We start from the raw sequence: 16080 nt of genomic DNA on the forward strand, positions 1-16080 counted from the left end.
GGTTTTTCTACAAATAAGATCTTTGTGAAAATTGTTACCCAATGCATACCTGAACTATGATTACACTAGTACCTAACTACATAACTACAATGTAAATCCATTTGTTTTCCTACACTAGTTTTTCAGTGAAACCAGATGAAGTGATTAGTTCTAGTAAAGTATAGTGAGGTAACGTGAATGCGGTCATACTCCAGTGGTTTTAGCTGAGCAGGAGCTCAGTTGGACTTACTTCTGTCTGTAAACACATTGCAGAGCAGATAAGTGAATTAATGTACTCCGAGGCAGCCCAGCCAGGCCCAGATGCTAGGCTGAGATAGAACTGGCATCCGGCCCAGAGCCTTGGTTGGCAGCCATTTTTGCGCCTGCAGCGGTTTTTCAAAGCTCCATTCCATCTTATACTGAGTATACTGACAGCAGAGTCCAGCAACTACTTATATGGTCGCAGATACAGATACTGGCTTGTTTGCGAGGGTTGGCGCTAGGAGGTAACTCGCTAATAGCGCATATTCACTAATCTCTACACAATAAGGAGCTGTTAATGTTGTTTGGAAGTCCAGTTGATTTCTAGATCGGAGGGTCTTGGTCAGGATGATCCTCATGAAGCATCACTGCTGCTGTCTTGTTCCAGGTCTCTCTTGAAAAATAGATGTTTATCTCAACAAGACTAACCTGGTTAAATAAAGGTTAAATCAATCAATCACAGAGCCCCAAGACTCAATTCAATGTAATGTGACATGCAGCATTCACGCAGTATCATATAAACATGCCCTTTTTAACATGGTCAAATCAAATGACCTAATGGTTTTGGTTACTGTGGAAATGCCAGGTAAATCTACATGTCATGGTTTCAACACTACTTCTAATTCCTTCTCCTAGACGGGAGTCCAGAGACCAGGCTAAATGTAAAGTTTGTTCAGGATACGTCCAAGTTCTGGTACAAGCCTAACATCTCCCGTGAACAAGGTGAGTGAGACTGTTGTCATAGGGGGAAGAGATTAAACGTAACACTAGTTATCTTATCCCACTAGTTGTTCCTCTAGCTAGCATAAGGCCTATCTAAGGTAAAATGTGGCCGAGAATGTTCTTTATTTAGTAACCGTGAGAAAGTCAGGATGTGTGTTTGTTGTAAACCCTGTTGGATCCACCTGAAACATCATCCCCGACACACACATGTCCTAATTGACCATGTTCTGTTGTGTTGTTTTCTGTTGTGTTCTGTTGTGTTGTGTTGTGTTCTGTTGTGTTCTGTTGTGTTCTGTTGTGTTCTGTTGTGTTGTGTTGTGTTCTGTTATGTTCTGTTGTGTTCTGTTGTGTTCTGTTATGTTATGTTCTGTTGTGTTCTGTTGTGTTCTGTTATGTTCTGTTGTGTTCTGTTGTGTTCTGTTATGTTCTGTTATGTTCTGTTGTGTTCTGTTGTGTTCTGTTCTGTTCTGTTCTGTTCTGTTGTGTTCTGTTATGTTCTGTTGTGTTCTGTTGTGTTCTGTTGTGTTGTGTTGTGTTCTGTTGTGTTCTGTTGTGTTCTGTTCTGCTGTGAGGTCACTGTGTGGTCACTGTGAGGTCACTGCTGTTGGCCCCCACATCTGCTTCTACTCTCTCTCTTATTGGATTACATCATCTGGGTTTAAACACAAGCACATGCTCTGCTGCGATGACATCACACACGCGGACACACATTCAGACACACTCACAAACACACACCATATGTATTCCATTAAGACAAGTGGCCAGGGAACATCTGCATGTGATGTAGCTATATCTGTCTTACTTAAAGTCTTTAAAATGTCATATTTGGACACATAGGGATATATAGAATTGCATGTTACAGATGCATTACATTTTATTTTGTTGAACAGACAACAGATCACTGCTCTCCCCTGTACTTACATTGAAATATGGGATCACAAAAGGTCCTCCTCTCCAAGGAAAGTTTCAGACTCCCCCTCCCCTCCTTCCTCCTCTCCTCCTTCCCCCTCTCCTCCTTCCTCCTCTCCTCCTTCCCCCTCTCCTCCTTCCCCCTCTCCTCCTTCCCCCTCTCCTCCTTCCTCCTCTCCTCCTTCCCCCTCTCCTCCTTCCTCCTCCCCTCCTTCCTTCTCTCCTCCTTCCTCCTCTCCTCCTTCCCCCTCTCCTCCTTCCCCCTCTCCTCCTTCCTCCTCTCCTCCTTCCCCCTCTCCTCCTCCCCCCTCTCGTCCATCCTCCTCTCCTCCTTCCCCCTCTCCTCCTTCCTCCTCTCCTCCTTCCCCCTCTCCTCCTTCCCCCTCTCCTCCCTGTAGTTACATTGAAATATGGGATCACAAAAGGTCCTCCTCTCCAAGGAAAGTTTGAGTCCCCCTCTCCTCCTTCCCCCTCTCCTCCTTCCCCCTCTCCTCCTTCTCCCTCTGCTCCTTCTCCCTCTCCTTCCTCCTCTCCTCCTTCTCCCTCTCCTCCTTCCCCCTCTCCTCCTTCTCCCTCTCCTCCTTCTCCTTCTCCCTCTCCTCCTTCCCCCTCTCCTCCTTCTCCTTCTCCCTCTCCTCCTTCCCCATCTCCTCCTTCTCCTCCTTCCCCCTCCTCCTTCTCCCTCTCCTCCTTCTCCCCCCTCTCCTCCTACCCCCTCCTCCTTCTCCCTATCCTCCTTCTCCTTCCCCCTCTTCCCCTTCCCCCTCCTCCTTCTCACTCTCCTCCTTCCTGCTCTCCTCCTTCCCCCTCCTCATCTTCCATGTCTTCCTACATATTCTTCGCTTTCTCCTCTCCTCTCCTTCTTACTTACCCCTGAGTGGATACATGAAGTGGTACTGTATTGAATCATGTGTTATTGTGTATTGCAGCCATCGGCCTGCTGAGAGAGAGGGAGCCAGGGGCCTTTGTCATCCGTGACAGTCACTCCTTCCGAGGGGCCTATGGCCTGGCCATGAAGGTGGCCTCTCCTCCTCTTACTGCACAGCAGTCCAAGAAAGGTACTGGATCACCAACTGGGCTCCATCTTCCATATAGTGGTTAATAATATAACATCATACTGTCCCTGTAACTGATGGTGGAGAACACTCCCTAGAAGAGAAGAGCTAGCTCCTAAGGGCTGGGAGTGGATTGGAATGTATCCTACACACACAAACACACACACACACACACAACACACACACACACACACAAACACACACACACACACACAACACACACACACACACACACACACAACACACACACACACACACAAACACACACACACACACACACACAAAGGGGGGAGAATGTTCTATGTAAACACAGTTTATTTATCTGCCAAGAGGCCAGTTTTAAATAGCCACTTAGATCATCCTAGAACATTCCATTAACCATCATATTTTAGTGTCCGGTTTGGCCTGTTGTCGGGCTGGGTAAAGAAATAAATCCTTACTAATAACTACACTATATAATACTTCCCCATATGAGGTGATGTCTACATACCACTAATAACGGTCTCTCTGCGTTGTTGTTCACCGCTGGATTGTTTGTCCTCTGGGGGCCCCTGTAGCTGGTGACATCACTAACGAGCTGGTGAGGCACTTCCTGATTGAGACGAGTCCTAAGGGAGTGAAGCTGAAAGGATGTCCCAACGAACCTTACTTTGGTGAGTCACTTTTAACCCCCACACACACACATATGCACACGCACACAAGGGGAGGCAAGGAGAGCATTGAAGGAGGAGATCCTCCCTCTGACGTTTTGAGAGGGAAGTGAGGAGAGGATGTGCGGAGTCAAGAAAGGACTTTAGAGATGATATAATCTTTCTTTCAGACCTATCAGAACCCTTCTTTCTGACAACAGCATGGCATGTTTCTCAGATACAGTAACGGGGGACGAGTCAACTCCAGACATGAGTTTCATGATGTGGTTGTGGTGACTGACTCTTGGCTGTATTGGTCTGATGACTGATCCCCTCTCAGAGCTCTCCCTGTCCCGATCTTTGAAAGAGCATCCGTTCTCCCATCCCATCACGTTTAATCCTAATTATAGGATGGGATCAGTCAAAGTCGTTTAGTACGGTTCAAATGCTCCCCCCTCTAATTTCATCCACAGACCGCATTACATGTGTGTGTGTGTGTGTGTGAAATGAACAGTGTGTGTGTGTGTGAGACGAGCAGTGTGTGTGTATGCACGTGTAGGTGTTTAGCAAAAGATCCTCCGGGTGCCAAAGTATGATCAAAAATAGGATGTTTCCAGAGGGCTGTGTCTTACGTCAGCTCCATCCGGCTACAGGAGCCAATGCGTTAGATCATGCGTTAGTTGCTGTACAAAGGTTATGGTCTGCAACGTTCTGAGAAGGTGCAGGGGAGTCTGGCTTTAGCCTAGCTAGCTCCAGGCGTGGGTTCAAATACTACTTGAAACCTTTCAAATGCTTTTGCATTTGCTTTAGCCTGCCTGGAATGCCAGACTGGTATGCTTTAAAGTATTTACAAGGATTTCAAATAGTATTTGAACCCAGGTCTGGTAGCTAGCTCCCTTCCCTCCCACATTATAGCTGTTGTTAAATGAAGGTCGTTTTTTTTAGCACTTTTCTCCTCAAGCCGGTCCAAGTGTCAAATCTCGATTTGAAATTCACTACTCGACTGAGGGACCTTACAGATAATTGTATGTGTGGGGTACAGAGATGAGGTAGTCATTCAAAAATCATGTTAACCACTAGTATTGCACACAGAGTGAGTCCATGCAACTTATTATGTAACTTGTTAAAGAAATTTGTACTCCTGAATGTATTTAGGCTTGCGTTATGGCAAAGGGGTTGAATGCGTATTAAATCAAGACATTTCAGCGTTTAGTTTTTTATTAATTTCTAAAAACATAATTCCACTTTGTGTCTAGATCAGGGGCACAAAATCTTAATTTAATCCATTTTAAATTCAGCCTGTAACACAACAAAATGTGGAAAAAATCAAGGGGTGTGAATCCTTTCTGAAGGCACCGTATGCACGTATCAGTCTCTTCTTACTGGGAACCACAGGGAGATGGCTACTGGCCCAAGCACACAGTTAGAGTTAACTGAACCAGTCAGACAGCATCAGTTTATAAATGGGCTTCTTGAAGAAACCTTATCCCCGAAACTAGACTTAATGAATGATGTTCTAAAGGGAGGGATGGAAGTTGAATTGAGACGCTGGGTGTGTGTGGGTATAGGGTGTGTGTGAGTATGGTAGGGTATGGGGTGTGTGTGGGTATAGGGTGTGTGTGGGTATGGTAGGGTATGGGGTGTGTGTGGGTATAGGGTGTGTGTGAGTATGGTAGGGTATGGGGTGTGTGTGGGTATGGTATGGGGTGAGTGTGGGTATGGTATGGGGTGAGTGTGGGTATGGGTATGGGGGGGAGTGTGGTATGGGGTGTGTGTGGGTATGGGGTGTGTGTGTGTGGGTATGGTATGTGATGAGTGTGGGTATGGTATGGGGGGAGTGTGGGTATGGGGTGTGTGTGGGTATGGTATGGGATGAGTGTGGGTATGGTATGGGGGGAGTGTGGGTATGGGGTGAGTGTGGTATAGGGTGAGTGTGGTATGGGATGAGTGTGGGTATGGTATGGGGTGAGTGTGGGTATGGTATGGGGTGAGTGTGGGTATGGTATGGGGTGAGTGTCGGTATGGTAGGAGTGTGGGTATGGTATGGGGTGAGTGTGGGTATGGTATGGGGGAGTGTGGTTATGGTATGGGGGGGAGTGTGGGTATGGGGTGAGTGTGGTATGGGATGAGTGTGGGTATGGTATGGGGTGAGTGTGGGTATGGTATGGGGGAGTGTGGGTATGGTATCGGGGGAGTGTGGGTATGGGGTGAGTGTGGGTATGGTATGGGGGAGTGTGGGTATGGTATGGGGTGAGTGTGGGTATGCTATGGGGGGAGTGTGGGTATGGTATGGGGGGAGTGTGGGTCCAGGGTGTGTGATCCACATGACTTGATGAGGATATGTAATCTTTATAGAATTGTTGTCCTGTTGGCACAACTAATACTAATCTCTCTTTGTGTGTGTGTGTGTGTGTGTGTGTGTGTGTGTGTGTGTTCGTGTAGGTTGTCTGTCCGCTCTGGTGTACCAGCATGCCATGACTCCACAGGCTCTCCCCTGTAAACTGGTCATCCCTACCAGAGGTGAGGCCAGGAGTGCGTCTGCACCTGTGTGTGTGTGTGTGTGTGTGTGTGTCTGCGTGTTTGTGTAATTTTGAATGGATACATACAATTTGGGGTGGGGAATTTCTTCTGAATCATCTCCTGCTGTGTTTCAGATCTCCACCAGGATGTCCCAGATATCGCCACGCCAACCAACCCGGCTGACAACCTCCTCAAGCAAGGAGCAGGTTAGAGGCAGCATATCATTGTGTTGACCATTGGGTTTGGTTGAGCACTTTTCTATGTAATGGAAAGGTCATCTAAATGACTTTTGTTAGTTTGTTAGTTTGTTGTGACGTACTCTAAACCATTCCACTGTTCTCCCCACACTGGTGATGTCACCTCCGTGTCACTATAGGGCAGAGGGCCCCTGCTGACTCCCATGGTAAATCATGTGTCCTTTCATTTTAGTTTTCCTTCCTGTTATGAGACTGTTGGTCCCTGACTGCTGCATTCTGACCCAGATCCCTGACGTCTGCCTCAGAAGTCTCTGTGTTTGTCTCTTCCTCCATCTAATAGACAACAACAATGCTAACAATGCCTGAAATGTTTTCTGTCCAATGACTGAATGGTTTTGACCCCTGAGAGTATTTTCTCCCATGCAGCCTTGTCCCAGAAAGCATGTACTGTCCTTAGAGCAATGGAACTGTCTTGTATGAAAATGCAATGCCTCTTTTTTAGCATGTGTGCAGAAATGCAGAACTTTAAACCCACTAGTACCAATGTGATATGTATGAAATTAACTCCCTTAACTGCATTGGAAATTGTCAAGAATGTACTGTATTGCCTTTTACATGTCAATGATTTTCAAAGCTATAAACTGCTGTGCTATATAGTACATTTATTTGTAGTCCTTTAGCAGACGCTCTTATCCAGAGTGACTTAAAGTAGTGAGTGCATACATTTTCATACTAGTCCCCCGAGGGAATTGAACCCACAACCCTGGCGTTGTAAGCGCCATGCTATACCAACTGAGCCAAACGGGACCCTATATATACAGTTGAAGTCAGAAGTTTACATACACTTAGGTTGGAGTCATTAAAACTCGTTTTTCAACCACTCCACAAATTTCTTGTTAACAAACTAGAGTTTTGGCAAGTCGGTTAGGACATCTACTTTGTGCATGACACAAGTACGTTTTCCAAGAATTGTTTACAGACAGATTATTTCACTTATAATTCACTGTATCACAATTTCATTGGGTCAGTTTACATACACTAAGTTGACTGTGCCTTTAAACAGCTTGGAAAATTCCAGAAAGTGATGCCATGGCTTTAGAAGCTTCTGATAGGCTAATTGACATCATTTGAGTCAATTAGAGGGGCACCTGTGGATGTATTTCAAGGCCTACCTTCAAACTCAGTGCCTCTTTGCTTGACATCATGGGAAAATCAAAAGAAATCAGCCAAGACCTTAGAAAAAAAATTGTAGACCTCCACAAGTCTGGTTCATCCTTGGGAGCAATTTCCAAATGCCTGAAGGTACCACGTTCATCTGTACAAACAATAGTATGCAAGTATAAACACCATGGGACCACGCAGCCGTCATACCGCTCAGGAAGGAGACGTGTTCTGTCTCCTAGAGATTAACGTACTTTGGTGCGAAAAGTGCAAATCAATCCCAGAACAACAGCAAAGGACCTTGTGAAGATGCTGGAGGAAACCGGTACAAAAGTATCTATATCCACAGTAAAACGAGTCCTATATCGACATAACCTGAAAGGCCGCTCAGCAAGGAAGAAGCCACTGCTCCAAAACCGCCATAAAAAAGCCAGACTACAGTTTGCAACTGCACATGGGGACAAAGATCGTACTTTTTGGAGAAATGTCCTCTGGTCTGATGAAACAAAAATAGAACTGTTTGGCCATAATGACCATCGTTATGTTTGGAAGAAAAAGGGGGATGCTTGCAAGCCGAAGAACACCATCCCAACCGTGAAGCACAGGGGTGGCAGCATCATGCTGTGGGTGTGCTTTGCTGCAGGAGGGACTGGTGCACTTCACAAAATAGATGGCATCATGAGGAAGGAATATTATGTGGATATATTGAAGCAACATCTCAAGACATCAGTCCGGAAGTTAAAGCTTGGTCGCAAATGGGTCTTCCAAATGGACAATGACCCCAACAAAGTCAAGGTATTGGAGTGGCCATCATTAAGCCCTGACCTCAATTCTATAGAAAATGTGTGGGCAGAACTGAAAAAGCGTGTGCGAGCAAGGAGGCCTACAAACCTGACTCAGTTACACCAGCTCTGTCAGGAGGAATGGGCCAAAATACACCCAACTTATTGTGGGACGCTTGTGGAAGGCTACCCAAAACGTTTGACCCAAGTTAAACAATTTAAAGGCAATGCTACCAAATACTAATTGAGTGTATGTAATCTTTTGACCCACTGGGAATGTGATGAAAGAAATAAAAGCTGAAATAAATCATTCTCTCTACTATTATTCTGACATTTCACATTCTTAAAATAAAGTGGTGATCCTAACTGACCTAAGACAGGGAATTTTTACTAGGATTAATTGTCAGGAATTATGAAAAACTGAGTTTAAATGTATTTGGCTAAGGTGTATGTAAACTTCCGACTTCAACTGTATATACTGAGTGTACAAAACATTAGGAACACCTGCTCTTTCCATGACAGACTGACCTGGTGAATCCAGGTGAAAGCTATGATCCCTTATTGATGTCACTTGTTAATTCCACTTCACTCAGTGTAGATGAAGGGGAGGAGACAGGTTAAAGAAGGATTTTTAAGCCTTTAGACAATTGAGACATGGATTGTGTATGTGTGCCATTCAGAGGGTGAATGGGCAAGACAAGATTTAAGTGCCTTGGAACAGGGTATGGTAGTAGGTGCCAGGCTTGAGTTTGAGTGTGTCAAGAACTGCAACGCTGCTGGGTTTTTCACGCTCAACAGTTTCCCGTGTGTATCAAGAATGGTCCACCACCCAAAAGACATCCATCCAACTTGACCCAACTGTGGGAAGCATTGGAGTCATCATGGGCCAGCATCTCTATGGAACACTTTCGACACCTTGTAGAGTCCATACCCCGGCGAATTGAGGCTGTTCTGAGGGCAAAAGGGGGTGCAACTCAATATTAGGAAGGTGTTCTTAATGTTTTGTACACTCAGTGTACATTTTGATGAATAGCGCTTTGTAATAGATTATTCCATGTTTCTCTGATCTTAAGCATACATGATACATCCTATAAATGAAACAATTGTAAACTGTTGATCATGTCACGTCACAACAGGAAGCACTACAACCAAACCATACGTGTTGTAGAAGCAGACAGCCCATGACATCATCTCTCTGCTCTTTGACCTCTCTCTTCTTTCCAGTGTGAAATGCACTGTGCTGATTGGCTACACCTCTCTCTTTTTTTTTTTTCCAGCGTGCAATGTGCTGTACATTAACTCGGTGGACATGGAGTCTCTGACGGGACCTCAGGCCATCGCCAAGGCGATCTCGGAGACGATGGCCGCCGCGTCTCCGCCCACCGCCACCGTCGTGCACTTCAAGGTGTCGCCCCAAGGCATCACCCTGACGGACAACCAGAGGAAGTGAGTAGGACAAACAGGCATTTATAAAGTATTACTACAAGACCAGTGGTGTAGTGGAGGGGAAATGCAAGTAAATGCAGTTTACCCACCTTTTTTTACGGAACAGTTTACCCACCTTATTTTGCGGGACAGTTTACCCACTTTTTGCGGAAAAATGCATTAGAAGTATAGGTAGCATTACTTTTTTCACCACGACCCGGCGATCAGAGTTTACCAACCTATTTTTTTACCACTACATCACTGTACAAGACTGTATATTGCATTTTTAAAACTGCTCAACAATATTTGTACCATAATAACAATATTTGCAAGTGACTTCCAGGTACGGCTCACTCTGACCGAGGGCATTATTCAATCCAACTTGCGTTGCTGTAGTGTAGTGTGCTAAACCCTGTTTTTACCCTACAGGCTTTTCTTCCGGCGCCACTACCCTGTCAACACCGTCACATTTTGTGATGTCGACCCTCAGGAGAGAAAGTGAGTGTCCACACTGAGCTACAACACACACCCACACACACACATACACACATACACACACGCACACACACACACACACACACATACACACACACACACACACACACACACACACACACACACACACATACACACACGCACATACACACACACACACACACACACACGCACACACACACACACACACACACACACATTGCTGTTTGAAATGAATGACCTCATAATATTATATGTCATGAATATATCATACATAATGTTACATGATATCATAGTGTTTATTTAACCCTCTACAGGTGGAACAAACCTGATGGGGGCACAGCCAAGTAAGTATACAGTACACCTGAGTAACATACACCTAGTCCTAGTGTGTTTCTGTCTGTACTGTTTATAGATAGCCCAACTTTACTTTGACTGAGAGTTGCAGAGCAACGTTTGCCACTGAAGAAAGTGAAGCAACCTAGCGAACCGGTGGAAGCGCTTGATACTTTCAGCAACTGGTCCAAGGATGGTTTTGATGTTAAGCACCTAATGGCACCGGTTAGAACTAGGGGTAGTTAGATCTGATTCCAAATCAGTTGTTGAACTTGACCACAATGGTTCTTTGGAGGGAAACTAGTCACTCAGGCAGACTTACCATCAGTTCCTGACCTGCCCCTAATACATTGGCCCATGTGATTTCAATTAGTGCTCTCCTCCATCCTAAATCAAATAAAAGGTGATATTTAGGAGTTCAGACATTAAACCAGCGGAAAGAAGAAGGGATGAAAGCTCCCCACCAATGATTCAGAGAGGAGGAATAGATGGATGGAGAGATGACTGGGCTGAGGATAAAAGAGAGCCCCTTTAGCCAACAAAGCACAGTGTTGGCAGTCACGAGTTTAGAATTTATAGCATGTCCTGGTTTGGGGTTTTAAACTCAGGGATCATAGTACCTATGAATTTACTGTTATGAGACTTAGGGCTCAATTGTATAAACTCATATGGTCTAAAAGGCAGTAGAGTAAGTCAAGTAGACAAAATATCATTATCATTACTGGAAGATATTTATCATTACAGCCAGGGCAAAAAAATTAATAAAAAGGTCCAACCAAGTGGCAGGTGAATTTCTTCCCCAAAGTTAGTTTCAGGCCCTGGTTACAGCATAAAGACAGGGTTCTATTCAATCCGTATCCCTAATGTTCAGCTCTATAGCGTGATTGAAATCTAAAGGCGATATTCACCTGTTCGCGGAGACTGCATTCTCGGTAAACGCTGCATATGTCGGCTCAATCAGAAATGTAGCCGAACTTCGCCGAATTTGGATTGAATTTGACCCTAAGTAATCCCAAATGGTAACAGTGGCATGGAGCGTCCCCTAGAGACTAACCATGGAACTATAGAGATGGAAAACAAACAATTTAGCAAAACAATATCTCTTAATGGTTACAGTAAAGCATGAATGATAATGGATGTGTTTGAGTGAACCAGCTCAAGTGATGAGTAACCTTGCCTAAGGCCTGAGGTAATAGGCTTTAGCTCAGCAGGCTAAAATAGTCTTGTAGCATGAAGACAACCAAGGTTCAAACCCATTTGGTCACACACTCACACACACACACTTTTCATCTATGATTCATATGATTTCCTACAGATTAGTCCCCTTTGACTGGTTAGAACAAGCCGATAAAAGACATTGACAGCTTCCCTTCCCTTTTCCAGGTTCTTTGGGTTCGTGGCTCGGAAGCAAGGAAGCACAACTGACAACGTCAGTCACCTCTTTGCCGAGATGGACCCCGATCAACCCGCCAGCGCCATCGTCAACTTTGTCTCCAAGGTGATGATCGGCTCGCAGAAACGATGAGCTGACCTTTTGGTGACCACTGGCTTTTTTTTCGTTTTTTTGTTGTTATTTTTAACTACGGAGGAAATATATGTCCTATTTTTATTAGTTTGTGTTCTGCGTTTAATCTTGTGTCACCTCTTTCCTTCTGATCTTGTCTTTTACCTGTGTGTGTGTGTGTGTGTGTGTGCGTAATGTGCGCGTACGTGTGTGTGTTTCTTCTTGGAAGGACTCCTTCGTGGCGCTAATTAGAGGGATAGAGGAAGTGCAGTTTGTGGGGTGTGGCTGTGTGGGATGTGGGATGTTGGCTATGGGAGGCCATTGTGATCTCTAGCAGGGTAGCACAAGAACAGGAAGAGGAAATGATGTCAGTGTTGATGTCAGTGAGCATGATGCGTAAAAAGAGAAGAAGAAGTAAAGTTGTGTGATGTAAAGGAGGGTGTTATGCTATCAGGCGTTTGGACTGGTCAACCAAAGATTTTTTTTAAGCAGCGAATATGTCACTGTCGGAAGGTATGCTAGAAATGATATTTTGTAAAAAAAAAAAAAAAAAAAAAACATACATTTTATGTTCTTTCTATATACAAGTACATACTGTATTTATTTTATTCCTAAAGAGTTTGCATCTTTGCTTTCTTTGCAAACCGTATTCCAGTATTTTTGCACGCTGGCGAGTTGAATCAATGTAAATATCACAGAGTGCTCTCTGGGTAGGGTGTGGATGACTTGGGGCCTAAAATTGTTGTTGTTGGTGGATTTCTTTTAAAGAGCTTTCAGTAAAGAAAGAAAAGAAAGAACAAAGCTGTTCTCTTCAGAACAACAGAACACATCTGTCCTAGTCTCCTCCTCCGACTTCTACCTTCTTTTCCCCTCCTCTTTTTAACGGTTGAAGGAGGGAGGATAGATAGAAGCTTGTCCAGTTTGGTCCAACTATTCACCTACAGAGGGGTATTAAAACCGTGTAATGACGCTGGCAGCTGGCGTCACCCTTCTAGACCAACCTGCAATGCACCTCTCTATATATACATTTTGTTTTGGCTGATTGGTTCCCCTTTTTGTGTCTACCATTGACTATCATTGAAAAACTGCCACTCCAATCCGCTGTGCATGTATGAACATCATGGAAGGTCAGAGTTCACTGCTGATTTTTGAAGGGCGGAGGGGTTTGGGCAACGAGAGCTTAAGTCCACATTGATACTGCTACAGCATAGAACTCTCTCTATATTCTCCCCCTGCAACCATCCCAGTAAAGATCGAGAGATGCCACTATCTTTACAGATCAGCCTGTCAAACGTGTAACACCCACATCATACCCACAAGTAAGCTATATACATACAAATATACATATATATAAAACTTCAAAAAATATATTTATTTTTTTGCTCTGTCACTCTGTTAACTCATATATCAACATTTACATATATAGTCTACTCTACATCAAGATATACTGAGTGTCAAATAAATTGACTGTACTTTGGCTAAGATTTCATGAGACTTTGAACTGCATCTAAATAAATGGTGTAAAGTGTATGTATTTTAAAGCTTTGTTAAAAAAAAAAAATCACTGCATTACTTTGTTGACGTTATGAGTCTTTGTATGAAGCAGCCTTTGGTGGGGGGGGGGGGGGGGGGGGAGAAAGAGCGTCTAGGAAAGTTCTTTGTTGCAAAAAATTGTGCCAACATTTTAAGTTTTTGTCAAAATAAACCTGCCTAAAATGGAAAGGTCAGAGTTAAACACTTAAACGTTGTCATGTGAAATATCAATGCATCTATGTGTAGTTGTATGTTCGCTGCGTGTTTGGAGGCGAGATATTCTTTCCGTGACTACTTCCTCTATCTAACATCACAGGTTTAGTGAAGGACCACCATATTATCTCTTGAGCAATTATTAATGTTGTTATGTAGGGCCTACTGCCATCGTGTGGTGAACCAAAGTTTGACTACCAATTGTGTTTTTACTACAGTGTTTTAACTGTGATTTCAGCAATTACCTTCAATGGACTAGCAAGACTCAAATGGCTGAGTTTAAATGATTATTTTCTGAATAAGGAAGACAAATATTATGTCAATTTTTTGGCCGTTATCATTTTATGAATGTCCTTATTCAATTTGATTCTGTTTGGAGCAGGTTAGCCGAATCTCAATGGTCAAACCTACTCCAGTGAGAAAAAAAAAACTAGCACTTATAAATGGCATTCTGTCATGTCAAAATACACAGTAAATGTTTGCATGTCCACTTCTGTTACCTCTTAATATTTTGTATCAACTGGGTCTTTTGTGTTTAAGCTTTAAGCTCCACTGTCTTCTCCCATGGAGTCTGTACTTGTTCCATTCAAACATCAAACTGTTCATTCTTCTTCAATGAGAATCCCTCCATTTTAAATTTAATCGTATTTATTATTTTGATGAGTCTCACAACTGTAACACTAAATGTGGCAAAAGCATGGTGGATTCTGCATTTTTCTATGAGAAACGTGTGAGAAATGCATGTTGGGTAAATCCCCCTCTACCACAAAAACGAATGTCAGTCTCATTGTTTGGCGCGTAAGAAGTCTCTTCTGATGTACATGTGGCCACTTTGAGGAAATAGCCTGGACTTAGAATGTGTGAATGAATGGGCTTCTGTGCCTGTACAGAACTATATGCATTTTAATTTGCTTTATTGTATGGCTTTTATTTCTGAGAAGAAAAAAAAAACACATTAAAAAGTAATTTGTGTTTTTGTTGTTGTTGGAAAACTCTGTTTATTAAGTTTTAAATACAAATCACAAACACAAAACTATAAAGATACCATACTTTAGACAAGTTAATCCCACACTGGGCAGAAAGTTAGGTTAAAGGTTAAAGGGGCAATCTGTAGCTAATACAGGAACAAAGTGGACACTCTGCCATTGTTCCTGTAAACAGCCAGGGGATGAGGGTGGAGAAATGCAACCACTCTCACATTCACAGACAGCCACAAAGACCATCCACAGGATTGCAAAATTTACCTGGAGCTAACCCTGCAGATAGCATTACTGGGTGATCTGAAAAGTCATAGTCAATCGATCAATAATATAATAATACTTTTAGCAAAAAAATATATTTTCAATTTACAATCTGTAGGAACAATGAGAATAGAAAGGTTCAGAACTTTTGTAAAACATCACAGTACAGTTGAAAAATATATGGCAAATAGAAATCCTATATGGATGGTGTTAAGAGATAGATGGGTGGTGTTGAATGGAGCTGAAGGATGGGACTAATAACAACTAACAACAACTAATAACAACAAGATAACTAATAACGTAAGCATACTGTGTCCATAATAAGTATATAGGTTATAGGTTGAGCGCTTTTGTGAAAGAGCACAGTTAGAAATATATGACATATAGAAGCAAACCGGATGGACATCATGAAAATGATCGGAGAGGTTGAGGGTAGAGGAAGTTCAGGAGTAAAAACAAACAAAATAGTCAATTTTACAATAATTCTGTGTCCATAAAATGTATATAGTATGTATAAGCTGGAAGTAGAGGCCTAAGCATTGTTGTTCACTAGTTTACTCCAATTAGGGAAGGGGTGGTGGGGTTGGAAAGTAATAAAGGGAAATATAAAAAATAAAAAAACATCCACTGGACCAAAATGCAAGTTTACAATGTTGTTTATTACAATTTCTGACTGGGCACAAGTTACATTCTTCAATGATCAATTCATATTTTAAGTACAGTGCATTCGGAAAGTATTCAGACCCCTTTCCACATTGTGTTACGTTATGGCCTATTCTAAAATTGATTAAATACATTTTTTTTCCCTCATCAATCTGCACACGATACCCCATAATGACAATGCGAAAACAGGTTTTAGAAATGTTGGCAAATTTATTAAAAAGTATTCAGACCCTTTGCTTTGAGACTCGAAATTGAGCTGAGGTGCATCCTGTTTCCATTGATCATCCTTGAGATGTTTCTACAACTTGATTGGAGTCCACCGGTGGTAAATTCAATTGATTGGACATGATTTGGAAAGGCACACACCTGTCTATATAAGGTCCCACAGTTGACAGTGCATGTCAGCAACATCCAAGCCATGAGGTCGAAGGAATTGTCCGTAGAGCTCCGAGACAGGATTATGTCGAGGCACAGA

The 16080-nt window shown here is 43.1% G+C and overlaps 1 protein-coding gene across 1 annotated transcript in view; it reads left to right on the forward strand.

Moving 5' to 3' along the window:
- LOC311120219 (tensin-1-like) overlaps nucleotides 1–14677 on the forward strand; it is a 92250-nt gene extending 77573 nt beyond the window's left edge. Inside the window, exons 14-22 of the mRNA XM_084194831.1 lie at nucleotides 877–963; nucleotides 2802–2930; nucleotides 3485–3580; nucleotides 5999–6076; nucleotides 6211–6282; nucleotides 9494–9662; nucleotides 10071–10139; nucleotides 10433–10462; nucleotides 11835–14677. Coding sequence (XP_084050957.1) covers nucleotides 877–963; nucleotides 2802–2930; nucleotides 3485–3580; nucleotides 5999–6076; nucleotides 6211–6282; nucleotides 9494–9662; nucleotides 10071–10139; nucleotides 10433–10462; nucleotides 11835–11976 — 872 coding nt within the window. The 3' untranslated portion in view covers nucleotides 11977–14677. The remainder of the gene's footprint in view (nucleotides 1–876; nucleotides 964–2801; nucleotides 2931–3484; nucleotides 3581–5998; nucleotides 6077–6210; nucleotides 6283–9493; nucleotides 9663–10070; nucleotides 10140–10432; nucleotides 10463–11834) is intronic.
- Nucleotides 14678–16080: the final 1403 nt, after the last annotated feature.

Source organism: Coregonus lavaretus (genome assembly GCF_964263955.1).
Source record: "Coregonus lavaretus genome assembly, contig: HAP1_SCAFFOLD_1681, whole genome shotgun sequence".
Taxonomy (NCBI): Eukaryota; Metazoa; Chordata; class Actinopteri; order Salmoniformes; family Salmonidae; genus Coregonus; species Coregonus lavaretus.